We start from the raw sequence: 18,481 nt of genomic DNA on the forward strand, positions 1-18,481 counted from the left end.
GCAAACCTCCGCTTGCATCCCCTTCAAGTACCCCTTTCCCCTTCTAGGAGAATCTGACTTGTGGATTCAGTGCTTTCATTTGACTCAAAGCTACAGTGCAAAAAATATTTTTTAGATTTTTACCCCCCGCCCCCTTCCTACCTCCTGTAAAAGGAAGGTGCATTGCAGCATTTACTTAGATATAGGTGATGCAACCCTGGTTCGTTTAACATGTGTCTGTAGCGTGTGTGCAGTGTGCCAGTCGCTTTTCTTGGTAATCAGGCCCTGCGATAAATACGCTTGCCTTTTTGGCCTCTGGAATTAAGGAACATGCCTCTGGTTGCCTTGTTGAGCCATCCGGGTATTGAATGCACAATTGCAAGGCCGAGGAACATGAGCTGAATTTTCATCTCAACTGTGTGAGGGCGCTGGTCCTTGTGGGTTTGGTTACTAAACCTTCTCAGGTCTTCTTTCCTTCTCTGTGGGAATAAAGAAATAGGACTACTTGAATTCTCAAATTATTTCTCTCTTGAGGGAGCAAACTAATTCCGCATGAGTGGAAGAAATTCTTTGAGTGTGGGAGTGCTACAAAAGTAAAGTAAAAATAATAGCTGCCTTTTAGGGGTTTAGTAAGCACCTGCCACGGTGCTAGGTAGTTGACATACAGCCTCATGTTTAATCCTCAGGATGATATTGTCAGGAAGTTACTGCTGCTGGCTAGACTTTATAGTCACTGAATCCTAGAAAGATGAAGTGATTTGCCTGAGCTAGCATACTGAATGAGGAAGATAAAACTGCTCAGACTTGTATCTGACGGACTTTAAAGCTCACGTTCCTGTGGAATCGTTGAGCTTCAGAGCTTGAAAAGTTGAATGTTTCTTTTGGGTAGCCATTCTCTCTGAATGCAAGGGGTTACTGGGAAGACAAAAGCAAAGAGAAAAGGGAAAAAGTGAGTTATCTGCTGCATGCACTTTCGGTATTTAGCTCCCTCGTGGCTCAGACCGTAAAGAATCCGCCTGCAGTGCTTCCATCCCTGGGTTAGGAAGATCCCCTGGAAGAGGGCATGGCAACCCACTCCAGTATTCTTACCTGGAGAATCCCATGGACAGAGGAGTCTGGCAGGCTACAGTCCATGGGTTCACAAAGGGTTGGAAACAACTGAGCGACTAAGCACAGCACACTGTGAATTTACTCTCACCTCTTGGCTGTGGTGTCCTGAAGAGAGGAGAGACCTTATGTCACGGTTTGCAGTGTATCCTGGGATGTTCCTGTCTTCATAGGAGAGGGGCTGGAGAATTCTAAGGAAATAAAAGAAAGTTTTTACCCTTGACGGTGTGTCCAGTCTTACTGAGATAAGTTCGTGAAGCATAGAGCTAATGGACAACACAAAACCAAGGCCTTATATTTGCCTATAGAACTGCAGAAGTTAGTTACTTTCATTCCACTGCTCTTCTGTTACATCAGTTCAGTTCAGTCGCTCAGTCATGTCCGACTCTTTGTGACCCCATGAATTGGTCTCCCTGTCCATCACCAACTCCCAGAGTTCACTCAAACTCATGTCCATTGAGTCGGTGATGCCATCCAGCCATCTCATCCTCTATCGTCCCCTTCTCCTCCTGCCCCCAATCTCTCCCAGCATCAGAGTCTTTTCCAATGAGTCAACTCTTTGCATGAGGTGGCCAAAGTATTGGTGTTTCAGCTTTAGCATCAGTCCTTCCAAAGAACACCCAGGACTGATGTCCTTTAGGATGGACTGGTTGGATCTCCTTGCAGTCCAAGGGACTCTCAAGAGTCTTCTCCAACACCACAGTTAAAAAGCATCAATTCTTCGGCGCTCAGCCTTCTTCACAGTCCAACTCTCACATCCATGCATGACCACTGGAAAAACCATAGCCTTGACTAGACAGACCTTTGTTGGCAAAGTAATGTCTCTGATTTTAAATTATGTTATCTAGGTTGGTCATAACTTTCCTTCCAAGGAGTAAGCGTCTTTTAACTTTATGGCTGCAGTCACCATCTGCAGTGATTTTGGAGCCCCCAAAAATAAAGTCTGTCACTGTTTCCACTGTTTCCCCATCTATTTCCCATGAAGTGATGGGACCAGATGCCATGATCTTCGTTTTCTGAATGTTGAGCTTTAAGCCAACTTTTTCACTCTCTTTCACTTTCATCAAGAGGCTTTTTAGTTCCTCTTCACTTTCTGCCATAAGGGTGGTGTCATCTGCATATCTGAGGTGATTGATATTTTTCCCGGCAATCTTGATTCCAGCTTGTGCTTCCTCCAGCCCAGCGTTTCTCATGATGTACTCTGCATAGAAGTTAAATAAGCAGGGAGACAATATATAGCCTTGACGTACTCCTTTTCCTATTTGGAACCAGTCTGTTGTTCCATGTCCAGTTCTAACTGTTGCTTCCTGACCTGCATACAGGTTCTCAAGAGGCAGATCAGGTGGTCTGGTATTCCCATCTCTTTGAGAATTTTCCATAGTTTATTGTGATCCACACAGTCAAAGGCTTTGGCATAGTCAATAAAGCAGAAATAGATGTTTTTCTGAAACTCTCTTCCTTTTTCCATCATCAGTGATTCCTCAAAGAAATTTGGGAATCTTTCTAATTAACCTCTTGTGTTGGCCAAGGAAACAACAAAACTATTTACTGTGGATTTGAGGATGATCATAAGTTTGTGTTATTCATCACCAGTAGCGTGTTAAAAAAAAAAAATAGTGGATTTTATATGGAGGAACTACTTTAAAACTGGGTGAGGTTAGGCAGTCCTCGAGGTATTATGACCTTCAAAGCAATATCTGTACCTATATATATTGGAAGTTTGCAACCCAAGGTTGGGAAGCACAGCATTATGGTATAGGGCCCATTGACTTCATATTCAGTTATGCCCCACTGATTGACCCAGGATGAAGCCAAATGAAGATACATGCACATTCTCAGTGTTTCATAATGTTGAAATTCAGCTTTAAAAGCCTGTTGTGTATCCCAGTTGTGGTGGTTACATAAATCTATATATGTGTTAAAATTCATAGAACTTTATAAATCAGAAGAAAAAAGGCAGTTGCGTGGTATGATAATTACACATTAAAAAAAAATTTATTTCCAAAAGATTTTAGATAGCTCCGTATGTGTGCTCACAGTAATCCTACTTCCTCCAAAAGCTAGAGCATGAGCGAAAGTAGTTTTCAGAGTCAGGGATAGCACAATTCTCCTGCTGACCATTTGTCAGCCCACATCTTGAATCCTGTGCTTTTAGGAGAGTCCTGTCTGTGTTTAGGTTGTTCATGAACTAGAGAACATGCTAAATTGTGGGAGCTCTGGCAGATCCTCAGCTGGTGAAGGACCTGGAGGAAAGTGGATGTGGTGCCCATTTCAGATGTTTGAAAGGTTGGGGTCACAACAGGAGTCAGTAGTTAGTTGGGAAGGAAATCATTTTATAGAGACGTGCAGTACAGTTGGCTGTCCAAAATTAAAGGATGTTATAAGTCTCTAGTTATAGGACCAGTCTAGATGTCTGTTTACCCTGGGGGTTGTAATGAAAATTCCTAAATTGGGTGAGGCGAGTGAACCTAAATTCTAACCTAAAGATTCCACCATAGGTGGAGCTTCTTTTAAGCTTAAATCCTTTTTGTTTGCTGCTTCAATGTGGAAGACCTGGGTTCAGTCCCTGGGGTGGGAAGATCCCCTGGAGAAGGGAAAGGCTCCCCACTCCAGTATTGTTTCCTGGAGAATTGCATGGACTGTGTAGTCCATGGGGTCGCAAGGAGTCGGACATGACTGAGCAACTTTCACTAAGCAGACTAAACTTTTTACGTTAGGTCTAAGACTGGTTCTGTTATCCTTCCTAAAGTCAATATATATTTATTAATTTTTGGACTTTGGAAGAGTTGAGCTAAGACATGAATTATTGCTATTAAATTTCAATAAACCTCATACTAGGATGCAATTCTCCATTTAGAATGGTCAGATGAGATTTTCGGACAGTGAATTTAACTGTCCTGTCCAGGTTGTCAGGAAGACAGTGCAATAGGGCATTTTAGATAGTGTTTGTCATACAGGTATCTTTTGAATGCTTCTTTATACCAAACACCACAGTAGGTGCTATAGGAAATTAGAAGGGTTTTTGTTAATTTTTTAGTAAGACATGATTCCAGCACCAACTTAAAATAACTGTCTTTGGGTAACTGTACAGGGTAGTAAGCAGTTGTGGACTGACTGTCAGCCTTATCAAATAAAGAGAAAGTTAGGGAGGCTATTTTAGGAGTTAAAGACTGTGCATATTGAGGGTCCTGGTGGTGTTTTGAAAAGCTGTCTGTACCCTAGTTTTGTGGTTTAAGTATTACTGTGATTTTTTACTTGCTTTAAAATTAGCCACACTTTAGGAAAAAGGTTTAATTGAACATAAAATGATATTTTAACCTTAAAATACTTTTTTATATAAAATAACTCATCCTTTAATATAATTTGGAAAATGAAAACAATAGTGAAAAAGATTTTCTTGTCAACTTACCCACCCCAGACCACTGTTTTTTAAAATTTAAAATTTAATGTATTTCAGTCTTCTTTTTTACATGGAGTTTTGTTCTTTTTTATTTTGCAGTTATTATACTAAATAACAGTGTTTTTCTGATTTTTTGTTTGCTGTTCTAACATTTTCCAGTGTTTCTGAAAACTAAAATTCTAAATGGTAGTGTAATATCCTATCTAGTAGAGGCATCACAGTTAATTTTCTTTTTTCTATTTTATTAATTTATTTTTATTTTTTCTTTTTTTATTTTAAATGGATACTTATACATACTGTATTTTTTGATATTTACAATTATTTCAGTGGGATGATTTCTAGAAGTAGATTTGTCTGGTGAGTGGCTATGGACATTTTTAAGAATATATATTATATATATGTTTACATATGTATATGTGCATATATATGTACACATATATGCAAGAGAACAAAATGCATATATAAATCTCCAAATTATTTCCCAGACAGAACATATTCATTTACATTCCTTTCATCACTGAGTGTTTTAATTATATGTATGCTGCGAAGGAAGTGATACATAGGTATTCCCATTTGAATTTTTTTGTTACAAGTGAGATTTAATGTCCCTCCTCCCAACCCCTTATGTTAATCAAGTAATCTTTATCCTCTATGTGTTTCGTTCACACCTTTTGCTCGTTTATTTTATTGGTGTCTGTATCCTTTGGGCTGCAAATAAGGGAAAACCCAAAGGTGTATTTTTCTGATGCCACAGCAAGTCTGTGCATAGGCTGATGCGGGCTAGAGTCAGAGCCTTTGCTAGGGGCACCAGCCTGGTTATTTTCTCCTCTAGTGTCCTGAAGTTGTGCGGCTTGATCATGCCTATTGCTTCCTCATTGTGATGTGGGTGGTACATCTTCAGGCCTCAGGTCTGTGTTGCCGGAAGAAAAGAGTGAAAGACCCTGCTAGCTGAATCTGTCCCTATTCGTCAGAAAAGGACAGAGCTTCCTGAGAAGCTCAACTCAGGAGAACTCTGGTGATGGCCAATGTTGTCTCTAACTGAGGCTGGCAAATCAGAGGTGAAAGGTGGTGTTTGGGCCAGTCACCCACAAGTGTCTCGATGTCTCTTTACTGTTTATCCCACTTTTTAAAGGCATCCAACTTGTCACCTTTGAGTTAATACTTATTTCCTGATCTCTTTACTGTTATTGGTAAGCTTTTGATTGTTCTTATAGTCAGGCTTGCCATCATTTCCTGTGTAATATTTTACCACTTTTAAACTAAAACAGGGACTTCGCTGGTAGTTCAATGATTAAGATCTCATGTTCCCAATGCAAGGGGCATGAGTTTGATCCCTGGTTGGGGAACTGAGATCCCACATGCCTCAGGGGGTGGCGGGAAAAAAAACTAAAACCAAACCCACAGTGGACCCTTCATCGTCCACTGTGGGTTTGCATGCTGGTTTTCGAGGAAGTAAAATCTGAGATGGAGATTGGTATAGTGTGGTGCTTGAATGTGGCTTGTATGGTACTAGTTTCTTTTGGAGTTAGATGAGGTGGACTTGGTACTCCGGTATATCCCAATGTTGGAAAAAATGAATATTCTTGGTTGTATTGGTCTCTACTAGATCAAGTTTCATTGCGGTAGTAAAATGCATCTTATCACTGATTGTTGACTAGTATGTTTCTAAAGCTGGTGTGTCCTTTTGGAGGCTGAATTTCTCTTTAATCCGTTTTTACTTTATATTGATATATCTCAAGGCGATGTCACTGCTCTCTCTCCTGGGAGTGTTTCTTTTATCAATATAAAATATTTCCCTTTATCTGAATATTTTCTACCTTAGGTTCTTTTATCTGCTATTAACCATTAGCAGATCAACTTTATTTTGGTTATCTGCATAGCACATGTTATAGTCCTTTTATTTGCAAGCTTGCCATATATTTTGTTTAATGTATGTCTTTTGTGCATATTATCTATCTGGGTATTTTTCTCCCTGAGTCTCTCTCTCTTTTAATTGAGACTTAATCGTTGATACTTTGGTTAGTTGGGTTTTGTGCGGTCATCTTATTTGGTGTTTTCTATTTATCATTTTATCATACTCGAATCCCCGCCCCCCTTGGATTTTGAAGTTACACACTGTTTCTATCCTTGTGGTAGTTGCCCTAATGATTTAACTGGATGTTCTTTATATTTCTTGCACAGAGTTAGTTACTCACTGTTCATATCCCCACCCAATATCCCCTGGAACTTATTTTTCCTTTTGTAGTTTCACAGTATTTCTCTCTTACTGCATCCAGAGTTGTAGTTCTCAGTCTGATCCTTCAGTTTAGTGTGCTTTTTGCTACAGGTAGGCTTTCCCTGACCCTGCCTCCCAGCACGGCTGCCCATCTGCAGGCCTTGTTAGGCATTGTCCCAGGACCTGGTCCCCTGAGAGTTCCCTCACCTCGAAGTCTGCTTGTGTATATCTTTTCTTTTAAAATTTCATTATCTTTCCTGTGTTGTCATTCAGTGGACATGAATTTGAGCAAACTCTGGAAGATAGTGAAGAATGGAAGAACCTGACGGACTACAGTCTGTGTGGTTGAAAAGAGTCAGACCCGACTTAGCAATTGAACAACAACAACAAGGAGCAGTTTTAGGACACCAAGGGGGAGGATTTTTCTGCTCTTTATCTTCTATTTAAAACAATGTTACCCACCCTAGTATTCTTGGGCTTCCCTTATGGCTCAGCTGGTAAAGAACCTGCCTGCAATGCAGATTGCAGTGCGGAGACCTGAGTTCGATCTCTGGGTTGGGAAGATCCCCTGGAGAAGGGAAAGGCTACCCACTCCAGTATTCTGGCCTGGAGAATTCCATGCACTGTATAGTCCATGGGGTCACAAGGGGTTGGACACGACTGAGCGACTTTAAATGTAAAATGTAGTGTAAATAACATTTAGCTGTTACTCATACCAATTTGGGCTATCTGTTGCCTTTTTTTTTTTTCCTTTCTGAGCTGTTTTGGGAAGATAGGCAGACGTTTTGCCTGCAGGCTGAAAACAAAGCTATAGGTCAGTATTTCAAAGTAAGATTGTTTCTCCACTCTCTTTTTCAACTTCCCCTGAGCACTTAGTATTCTCAAGGAGTAATAGAAAAACAACAAGCCAGCCTACTGTCTGGATAGAGGTTTCTCAGAGGCTCTCTGCAACAATATGTGTACCTTACTTACAGCCAACCGCTCACACAGATAAATCTTTAAAAGCAACAGATGCAAGTTACAATTTATAAAACCCAAATGGAGATTATGAAATAGAAGACTTGAGGGAAAAAAAAAAAAAAGACCAAACAGAAGTCAGCTGAGGCAAATAGGAAACAAAGTGTTGACCAGGGGGATGAGAGCGAGGCCACTCTGGGGACCAGGTTCAAGGTCATAGCAGAGCAACAAGCAGGAGAGGGTAGAGGGGTTCTGAAAGGCTACATAGGCAGATGATGACCCGATTTAAACACTACCCTCTGTTATACTTCACCACTGAGTTGTAGGCTCTAGGTCAGAAATACATTAAAAAAAAAGAGTAAATCAGTAAGTGTTAGTCGCCCAGCCGTGCCCGACTCTTTGTGACCCCATGGACTGCCGCCCACCAGGCTCTTCTGTCCATGAGATTTTTCCAGGCAAGGACACTGGAGTGGGTTGCCATTTCCTTCTCCAGGATATCATCCAGACCCAGGGATCGAACCCAGATCTCCTGCACTGCAGGCAGATTCTTTACCGACTGAGCTAATAGTCCTTTTCTACCTCTGTTGTTTCCAGAAGCTTTTAAAAGTAAGGAATGATGCGGAACTCAGAGGTGTAATGCTTAATGTCTCTCGAATTGTCCCCTGTTGAATTTTGTTCAACTTGGAGTTTGTACTTAAATGATAAAGAACCATTCTTTTCTTGTGCCTGTAGAGCAGGCTTTGGTATTGAAACCGTTTACCTCAGATTGGGACTTGAACCCATGTGGCTGGGACTCAAACCCAGTCAAAACCTGGCTTGGGACTTGAACCCACGTGGCTGGGACTCAAACCCAGCCAAAACCCACGGTACCTGGTTTCAGGACCAAATGAAGCTCGGGTTCTTAATGTCTCATCGTGCGCAGAAAGAATTCAGTGAGAGCAAAGTGATAGGTAGGTAAGAAGTGGATTTATTCGGATACAGAGAGAAGAACACTCCACAGAGTATGGGCCATGGCAGAGGACGAGTGTGACTGAAAATGGGCGTGCTGGGTAATTTCATATGCTAATGAGTGGGAGGATTATTCCATGTTTTAGGGAAGGGGCGGAGCTTTCCAGGATCTGGGCCACCACCCACTCCTTGGTCTTTGAACAGTGCCTTGGAACTGTCTTGGCACTCGCGGGTGTGTCATTTCACTTGCTGATTGAGGACAAAGGTCTAGTCTTGTCCGCCAGCTTGGCCCCATTGGATTCTAATGCTTCAGTGTTGTGTCCTTCAGTTCAGTTCAGTCGCTCAGTCGTGTCCGACTCTTTGCGACTCCATGAGTCGCAGCACGCCAGGCCTCCCTGTCCATCACCAACTCCCAGAGTTCACTCAGACTCAGGTCCATCGAGTCCGTGATGCCATCCAGCCATCTCATCCTCTGTTGTCCCCTTCTCCTCCTGCCCCAAATCCCTCCCAGCATCAGAGTCTTTTCCAGTGAGTCAGCTCTTCTCATGAGGTGGCCAAAGTACTGGAGCTTCAGCTTTAGCATCATTCCTTCAAAAGAAATCCCAGGGCTGATCTCCTTCAGAATGGACTGGTTGGATCTCCTTGCAGTCCAAGGGACTCTCAAGAGTCTTCTCCAACACCACAGCTCAAACGCATCAATTCTTCTGCGCTCAGCCTTCTTCACAGTCCAACTCTCACATCTATACATGACCACAGGAAAAACCATAGCCTTGACTAGACGGACCTTAGTCGGCAAAGTAATGTCTCTGCTTTTGAATATACTATCTAGGTTGGTCATAACTTTTCTTCCAAGGAGTAAGTGTCTTTTAATTTCATGGCTGCAGTCACCATCTGCAGTGATTTTGGAGCCCCCAAAAATAACGTCTGACACTGTTTCTACTGTTTCTCCATCTATTTCCCATGAATTGATGGGACCAGATGCCATGATCTTTGTTTTCTGAATGTTGAGCTTTAAGCCAACTTTTTCACTCTCCTCTTTGACTTTCTATGTCATTCTTTCAAAAGTTGTGCCCTGCCCCTTTCCCTCCTGTTCAGTATCCCAGTTAGTTACATCTGCTTTGGAGTCATTTATGAGAAAGAGCTGTTGCATAAAAAAGAAACCACCTGGGCCTGCAGTGCTTCTACTTTTGGAATTAAAAGTTGCCTTTTGAATACATTTCTTCCCTTAGACTTCTGTGAATGTCAAACTGCTGCTTAATATGATGTCAAGAAATAGTTTGGCGGCATCTACCTGTAAAATGACAGAGCCATTTAATTTTGAGAAAAATGAAAGCAAGCTTCCATCACACGAGTCTTTAAGAAGTCCTGGAGGACATCCTAACCATCCTAATTTCAGGTTGAAAAGCCCAGAGAATGGAAATAAAAAGAACAATTTTTTGCTTTGTGAGCAAACCAAACAGTTTTTGGCTAGTCAGGAAGACAGTTCACTATCTTCACACCCTAACGGTGTCAGTGGAGAAATGGCTGGATCCAAGGAAGACAGGAATACATTGCCAACAGGTGAGTACAAACTGCAGGTTTAATATTTAACAGTCACTTGATTCTGATGGTTTCTTAGACTTACTGAAAGTATCTGTAGCTACACACCAGGTGCTGATTGACAGAACAACCAAATGGCTAACTTACAGTTTTTGCATGTAAATATTAATTTAGAAAGGAAAACCATGTGCCAAGTAGCTACTTTGGTTACACTAATCACAGAAAGATTTGTGAGAAAATGTCTGCAAATGAACTTCTCTCCCCAACCCTCCACCTAATCCAAAGATATACTAGAAATGTAGAAAGGAAACACTGGCCTTTTATGAATGCTCTAAAGATTGGCCTTAGGCTAGAAATACTGTGCAAATTTTGTGCATATAATAGTTCACAAAGATGTATCTAAGACTATAATTTGTTTCATTTGATTTTTTAAAAAATCATTCCTTTAATCTTAATTCTAAAAATCTACTTTTTAAGGAGGCTGGAGCCTGGTGGAATTCAGCCTCTGTGAATGTATGTAAGGTGTGACCTTCTAATATGGTGATGTAGTTCTCAGAGTTTGGCCCTTGGGCCAAAAAGTAAAAATGTTAGTTGCTCAGTTGTGTCCCACTCTTGGCAACCCCATGAACTGTAGCCCTCCAGGCTCCAGTGTCCATGGAATTCTCTGGTCAAGAATACTGGAGCAGGTAGCCATTCCCTTCTCCTGGGGATCTTCCTGACCCAGGGATTGAAACCAAGCCTCCTGCATTGCAGGTGGATTCTTTACCATCAGAGGTACCAGGGAAGCCCATGGGCCTCTAGGGTCACAAGTATTTTCCTAATAATACTAAAACATTATTTGCTCTTCTTCACTGTGTTGAGTTTATGCAGGTGGTGCAGAAGCAGAAGTGGGTAGCCTGTGACACCTCATTAGCTCGTCTTTAGCAGGGGTGCCAGCCTGGGTTAGGGGTCATTGTTTTTCATTGTCACACAGTTGCATTTAAGACAAAAGCAAGCCAGAAATGTCAATTTTACGTAAGAATGCCTTTGATAAGGCAGTACAAATTTATTAATAAGTCTTGACCCTTGTGTACAGGTATTTTTAATATTCTGTGTAACAAAATGAGAATTACCCCTAACTTTTGCTGCTTACTGAAGTATGAAAAGCATGTGTGCAATTGTTTGAATTGTAGCTAAATGGAAATTTTTTTGGAATTTTTTTTGAAGTTTTTCATTTTTGCTTGAAAAGAATGACAAATTGTGATCATTCAGACTTAGATATCTGGCAGTCATTTTCTCAAAAATGGGCAAAGTGGGGCCTGTCACTTCAAAGGAAACAGCCGACAATATTTTGTTGCTAATAATAAAACCGGAGAAGGCAATGACACCCTACTCCAGTCCTCTTGCCTGGAAAACGCCATGGACGCAGGAGCCTGGTAGGCTGCAGTCCATGGGGTCACGAAGAGTCGGACACGACTGAGCGGCTTCACTTTCACTTTTCACTTTCATGCATTGGAGAAGGAAATGGCAACCCACTCCAGTGTTCTTGCCTGGAGAATCCCGGGGACGGTAGAGCCTGGTGGGCTGCTGTCTATGGGTCGCACAGAGTCGGACACGACTGACGCGTGCCATACAATGATAAAATACAATTTGAGGAAATATGTATCTGCCACTGTGAGCTAGAGAGCTTCCCAGTACTTAGAAGATTTTTCTGCTGAGGTGCACAGTGATATTAACACTTAAGATTTTTTGATATTGTGTGATGAAATATGTCAGCATTTGTAAGATCTGTATAACTCAAGAATTTCTTAGTCTTTTCCAAAAAACCAATGTGTAGTGTTTTGTAGTCATGCATGGATAAAAATCCATTTAAAGAGCAAGATAAATCAATGGATTCTAATGTAACAGATGAAAAGTTTATTGATATAGCTTTAGATTCCATATTGCAACTAACCCGTAAACTACCACTTGAGTTTTGGTGTGAATTAAAGGAAAATATCCACAGTTGTCTGAGAAGGCCATGAAATACTATTCCTGTTTGTAACCGTATGTGTGCGTGAGGCCAGATTTTCTTCAGAGACGTCAATTAAAGCAACATATAATAACAGATTGGATTCAAAAGCAGATATGAGAATCCAGCTATCATTGGTGAAGCCAAACATTAAAGAGATGTGAAAAAATGCAAAATAATGCCACTCTTCGAACTGTTGTCTTTTTGTTTGCTTTGGAAAATGCAGTTTGTTTTTTTTTTTAAATCATGGCAACATATAATACATTTGTTATTTTTAATAAATATTTTCAAATGTCTAGTTTTAATTTCTACTTCTTAGTTTTAATTTCTTTCTTTTTTTTTTTTTTTTTTTTGGCCATGCCATGTGGCTTGTAGGACTTACCAGGGATTGAACTCAGGCCCTCAGCAATGAGAACATGGAGTCCTAACCACTGGGCTGCCAGGGAATTCCCAGTTTTAATTTCTAATAATGCTAAATATTGGTAGATATAAACCATGTAGACCAAAGCTCTCTGAGGTCCTCAGTAATTTATAAGAGGGTAAATGAGTCTGCAGTTTAGATAGCCTGGTAATTGTTTCTGTTGTGAATGGAGAAAAGTTCACAGTGAGCAGGGTGTACTAGTAGAGGAAATCTCAGGCAAATCCTTATTTTCCATTAGGAAAAGTAGGATGTTGCTTATTCATAGTGTGGGTTTAAGGCTATTATGGTATATAGCTCTATTTGAATATTACCTAATTATGTTATTGTACATTTCCAGGAATAAAGTAATATTTGACTTTTATTCGGCATTATGTTTTATATCCCCAGGTAACTCTGTGTCACCATTAAATGTTGGAAATAATTCACCACCCAAGGAAGTAAATAGTGTAAGTTAATGTGGATTTTCTTCTCTTTGGCGTTTCTGGATAAAAGATTCTAAACATGTTTCTGTATTATGTTAGTAAAGAATTACTAAATTTGCAGGTAATATTCAAGGTCACATTGTTTTATCTTTAGCCTAGTATCTTTTAAAAGCATAAACTTTTTCTATTTCGGTACAGATTGACATGCAGTTGTAAGAAATAATAGAGATCCTTTGTAGCCTTTACCCAGTGTTCCCTATGGTCACACACTACAGAGCTGCAGTATAATATTACAACCAGGATAATGAAACAATACAGTCAAGAAACAGAATAGTTCCATCACTCCAAGGATCCCTTCTGCACCTTTTTGAGGTCACATGCACTTCCCTCCTGTCCCCTATACCTCCTTCTTAACCCCTGGCAGCTATTAATCTAATCCATATTTCCAAACTGTCATTTCAAGGATGGGATGTTATACAAACAGTATTATGCAGTGTGTACCTTTGGGGATTGAATTTTTTTCACTCAGTGTGATTCTCTGAAGATTCACCGTGACTGTTGTTGATATCAGTAGTGTATTGCTTTTTATTGCTGAGGCCTATTTAATTCTGGCCCCATTGAAATACATCTGGGCTGTTGCCAGTTTCTGCCTATTATAACTACTACTACTATAAACATTCCTGTGCAGAGTTTTATGTGAACATGAGTTTTTTGTTTTTGCTTTAGAATAAGTGCCCAGGAGTGCAGTTTCTGGGTCATATAGTAGTTGCATGTTCAGGTTTTTAAGAAGCTGCCAAAGTGTTCTGCAGAGTGGCTCTACCATTTTACATTCCAATCGAGAATACATAAGTGATCCAGATTCTCTCCATCCAGCATCCTCTCCAGTGTTTGCTAGTGTTAGTATTTTTAGTTTCCCTATTTTCACATTTATCTACTGACAGCTCATTGTGATCTTAATTTGTTTCCCTGATGGCTAAGGATAAACATCTTTTCATGTACTTATTTGCCATCCATGTGTCTTTTTTGGTGAAATGTTCTTCATGTCTTTTGTCCATTTTCTAATTTGAATTGTTTATTTATTTATTTATTCCTACTGAGTTTTGAAAGTTCTTTATGTATTCCAGATTCTAGTCCTTTGTCAAATATATGATTTGCAAATATTTCCTCCCAGTTCCTGACTTGTCTTTGCATTCTCTTAACAAGCTTTTTAGCAGAGCAAAGGTTTTTAACTAAATTCTGGTCAGTTTTTCTTTTTATGGAGTATTTTGGTGTCATGTCTAAGAACTCTTTGCTGGTTTAGCTCCAGAAACTTTTGGGATTTTTTTTTCCCCAAAGAAGTTTATAGTTTCATATTTCAATGTGTGGTTCATTTTGAGTTAATTCCAACTCATGAGACTTAGGTTGAGGGTAAATTTTTTTGGCTAGTGATGTCCAGTTGCTCCAGCACCGTTTGATGAAAATGTTATCTTTCCTCCACTGGATTGCTTTTGCCTTTTTGTCACCAGTTAGACTAATTTGTGTGGGTCTGTTCTGGATTTGCTGTCTTTTCTGCTGATCTCTGGGTCTTTTCCCTGCATCAGTACCACACAGTACTGCAGCTGTGATAGATAGTCGTGAAGTTGGGTACAGTGATTCCTCCCATTTTCTCTTTCATCTTTCAAAATAGTTTTATCCACTCTTGTTTCTTTTCTTCCCAGTCTACATTTTGGAGTACTCTTGTTTGTAACTAGGAAAAATCTTGCTGGAATTTTGATAGAATTGCATTAAGCCTGTATATCAATTTGAGAATTATTGCCACCTTTGCTGAGTTGGGGCTTCCCTTATGGCTCAGCTCGTGAAGAATCTGCCTGCAATCTAGACAGCATATTTAAAAGCAGAGACATTACTTTGCCAACAAAGGTCCATATATTCAAAGCTATGATTTTTCCAGTAGTCATGTATGGATGTGACAGTTGAACTATAAAGAAAGCTGAGAGCCAAAGAATTGATGCTTTTGAACTGTGGTGTTGGAAAAGACTCTTGAGAGTCTGTTGGACTGCAAGGAGATCCAACCAGTCCATCCTAAAGGGAATATTCATTGGAAGGACTGATGGTGAAGCTGAAACTCCAGTCCTTTGGCCACCTGATGTGAACAACTGACTCATTTGAAAAGACCCTGATGCTAGGAGAGATTGAAGGCGGGAGGAGAAGGGGATGACAGAGGATGAGATGGTTGGATGGCATCACCAACTCAATGGACATGAATTTGCGTAAACTCTGGGAGTTGGTGATGGACAGGGAAGCCTAGTGTGCTGCAATTCATGGGGTCACAAAGAGTCGGACACAACTGAGCAACTGAGCTGAACTGAACTTGCTGGGTTGAATCTTCTAATTAACACAATCTGTCTTCCAATTCATTTAAATGTTCTTTGATTTCTTTCACTGTGGTTTTCAGTTTATAAGCTGTGTATATTTTGTTAGATTTACAACTAAGTGGGTTTTTTTTTCTGACTAAATGCTATTATACATTTTATTTCCATGTGTCTTCATTTTCATTGCTAATATGTAAAAATATGGTTGATTTTGCATGTTTATCTTGTATCCTGTGACCCTCCAGGAGTCACTTATTCTAGGAATTTTCTTGTAGATTGCTTGGGATTTCCTAGATAGGTAATTATATCACCTGCAAATAAAAGACAGTTTTATTTCTTCCTTTTAAAAATATATGCTTTTTATTTCCTTCTCTTGCCTTATTGCGTGAGCTAAAACTCTAGCGCTGTGTTAATAGTGATGAGAGTGGATATCTTTGGTTCCAAGCTTACAGGGAATGCATTGAGTCTTTGCGCTGTTGAGAATGTTAGCTATAGGATTTTTGTAGATGATCTTTATCAAGTTGATGAAGTTTTCTCTCTTCCTACTTTGCTGAGAGCTTTCTTTTTTTATCATGAATAGGTAATGAATTTTTTAAATGCTTTTTCTTCATTCATTGATACTGTTGTGATTCTTTTCCCCTTTAGCTTGTTAATTTGGTAGGTTACATTGATTTTTTAAAAATGTAACTAGTCTCATATTTCTGGAATAAACACCACTTGGTTATGATGTATAATTATTTTTTATACATTACTGAATTATATCTAGTGTTGCTTTGAATAAGGATTTTTGTATCCATTTTCATGAGTTTTGTCTGTAATTTTCTCTTTTTTATTGTCTTTGTATAGTTTGGGTGTCAAGATAACACTAGTTTTTTGGGATAGAGATTGTATAGAATCACTGTAAATTGTTTAAACATTTGGTAGTATTCTCCAATAGTAAACGCCATTTGGGCTTGAAGATTTCTTTTTGGGGAGTTTTAAAATTATTCATTTTCCTTAATATTTATAGGTTATTCAAATTATCTATTTCATATTATGATAATTTGTGATTTTTCAGGAATTGGTCGCTTTTGCCACATTGTGAAATTTATGTAGAGTTGTTTGAAGTGTTCCATTATCATCTTTGTATCTTCATGGTCTGTGGTAATACATACCTATTTCATTCCTGATATTGATGATTTCTGCCTTTGTTTTCTCCATTGCTAGTCTTGCTGGAGATTTATCAATTTTGTTAATCTTTTCAATGAACCAGGGCTTGTATGATTTCTTTCTCCCAGTTTTATTTGTAATTTCATTGAGTTCTACTTTTATCTTTATTGTTTCCTTCCTTCTGCTTGCTTTGGGCGTGTTTTATTCTTATTGTTCAGGTTCTTGAGATGAGAACTTACAGTATTAAGACTTTCCTCTTCTCTAATGTGTGACTTTAGTGCTATAAATTTCTGTCTTAGCAATACATGCGTTATTTAGAAGTGTATTGTCTAGTTTCCAAATGTGTGGAGCTTATCTGTTCTCATTCTGTTACTGATCTGTAACGCGAGGCCACTGTAGTCAGAGAACACCGTTGCCTGTATGACTTACGGCCCAGAATGTGCTCAGCTGGACAAGGATGGGAGCTCAGCTCCCTAGTGTCCTTACCCGCCTCCCCGTGCCCCCCACCACATCCTCTCGACTTGCATGGGGTGGAGGGGGCACTGGAGATGGGAGGATCTGGAGAGATTCCACGCCTTCCTGTTGAATGGCGGTGGAAAATCCTGACTGTCCACCAGGCTTCCTCTTAACCACCCGAGTTGTAGTGGTGATGGGGGTAAGAGGGACACTCGTTACTGCCAGGAGAAAGTCCAGGCCCTCCGCATGGCCTCTACAGGGAGACCCCCACAGGGATGAAGTACGGCTCCCTGCTCTGTTGGCCTTCTCCCATATCCCCGGGTGGGAGAGAGGGGTACCTCCCAGTGCCCTGGTGCTGGTGGAGGTGGAGGCTCCCCAGTCTACCTTTGCTGGTGGGAGGGGGACCACAGCTTTTTTCTGCGGTGATTGTCCAGAGCAGTTACTGATTAAGGTTTTCTGTCTTGCTGGGCTGCCCCTTTCTTGGTCTTTTGGCCAGAGAGAGAGCGAGCAGGCTTTTTGCCGGGGCTTTTATTGTATGTGCCTTCGGGTGTTTCTGGCTTCTCCAGTACCCCATTTGGGTCCTTCTTTGGGCCCCAGCGTAGCTCGTCTGTCTTCTGCCTTCCTTCAGAGTTGCTGTGTGTTTTTCCACGTAAGTCCAAGGTGTTCAGTTATAATTAATGGTAGGAGTAAGGAAAAGTTGATCTACTTAATATACTTCTCAGAAGCAAAATCCCAAATCTATATTTAACAAATAAAAGAAAACAGAATATTCTTACCAGGTTTTAATACTGCTCTTCTCTTTTTTTCATAGAAGCCTAGCAATCATGTGCCTCCTGCAAAGTCAAAGAAAGTATACAAGTGGGTTGAGAATTCCTTGTCTATAAATAATCCAGCACTCTTCAACTCCTTAGGACCTTCTCTTCGATCGACAACCTGCCATCGCTGCGGTCTGTTCGGTAAACATATTGCTCTCAGATGCCTGTTGGATTGGGCTTCCCTGATAGCTCAGTTGGTAAAGAATCTGCCTGCAATGCAGGAGTCCCGGGTTTGAGTCTCTGGGTCAGGAAGATTCCCCTGGAGAAAGAGATAGGCTACCCACTCCAGTATTTTTAGGCTTCCCTTGTGGCTCAGCTGGTAAAGAATCCGCCTGCAGTGCAGGAGGCCTGGGTTTGATCCCTGGGTTGGGAAGATCCCTTGGAGAAGGGAAAGGCTACCCATTCCAGTATTGCCTGTTGAATTATTCCTTTTCACATTTGAAAAATATTTTTATGTAAAACATAAACAGATGAATGTATACATCATATACCCATTTCTGAGCTTCAGCAGCTGCCAACGTCCTACCATTCTTGTTCATCCATATCTTCCCACTCTTACTGCTTCTTTGCTTGATTATTTTTATACTTTCGAGATATTCAGTAAAATATGATATGCACTGAAGTGCACAAACTCCTAGCCCTGTCAAAATGAAGATTTCTGTCTCCTCAGAAAGTTCTCTCCTGTCCCTTTTCAGTCATATACCTGCCCCACCTGAAGCAACCACTGTGGTG

At 40.3% G+C, this 18,481-nt stretch overlaps 1 protein-coding gene across 1 annotated transcript in view; it reads left to right on the plus strand.

The window, feature by feature from the left end:
- TDRD1 (tudor domain containing 1) overlaps positions 1-18,481 on the plus strand; it is a 61,835-nt gene that overhangs the window by 9,125 nt on the left and 34,229 nt on the right. The window contains exons 5-7 of the mRNA XM_068961364.1: positions 9,836-10,166; positions 12,944-13,002; positions 17,746-17,890. Coding sequence (XP_068817465.1) covers positions 9,836-10,166; positions 12,944-13,002; positions 17,746-17,890 — 535 coding nt within the window. The remainder of the gene's footprint in view (positions 1-9,835; positions 10,167-12,943; positions 13,003-17,745; positions 17,891-18,481) is intronic.

Source organism: Capricornis sumatraensis, chromosome 23, assembly GCF_032405125.1.
Source record: "Capricornis sumatraensis isolate serow.1 chromosome 23, serow.2, whole genome shotgun sequence".
Taxonomy (NCBI): domain Eukaryota; kingdom Metazoa; phylum Chordata; class Mammalia; order Artiodactyla; family Bovidae; genus Capricornis; species Capricornis sumatraensis.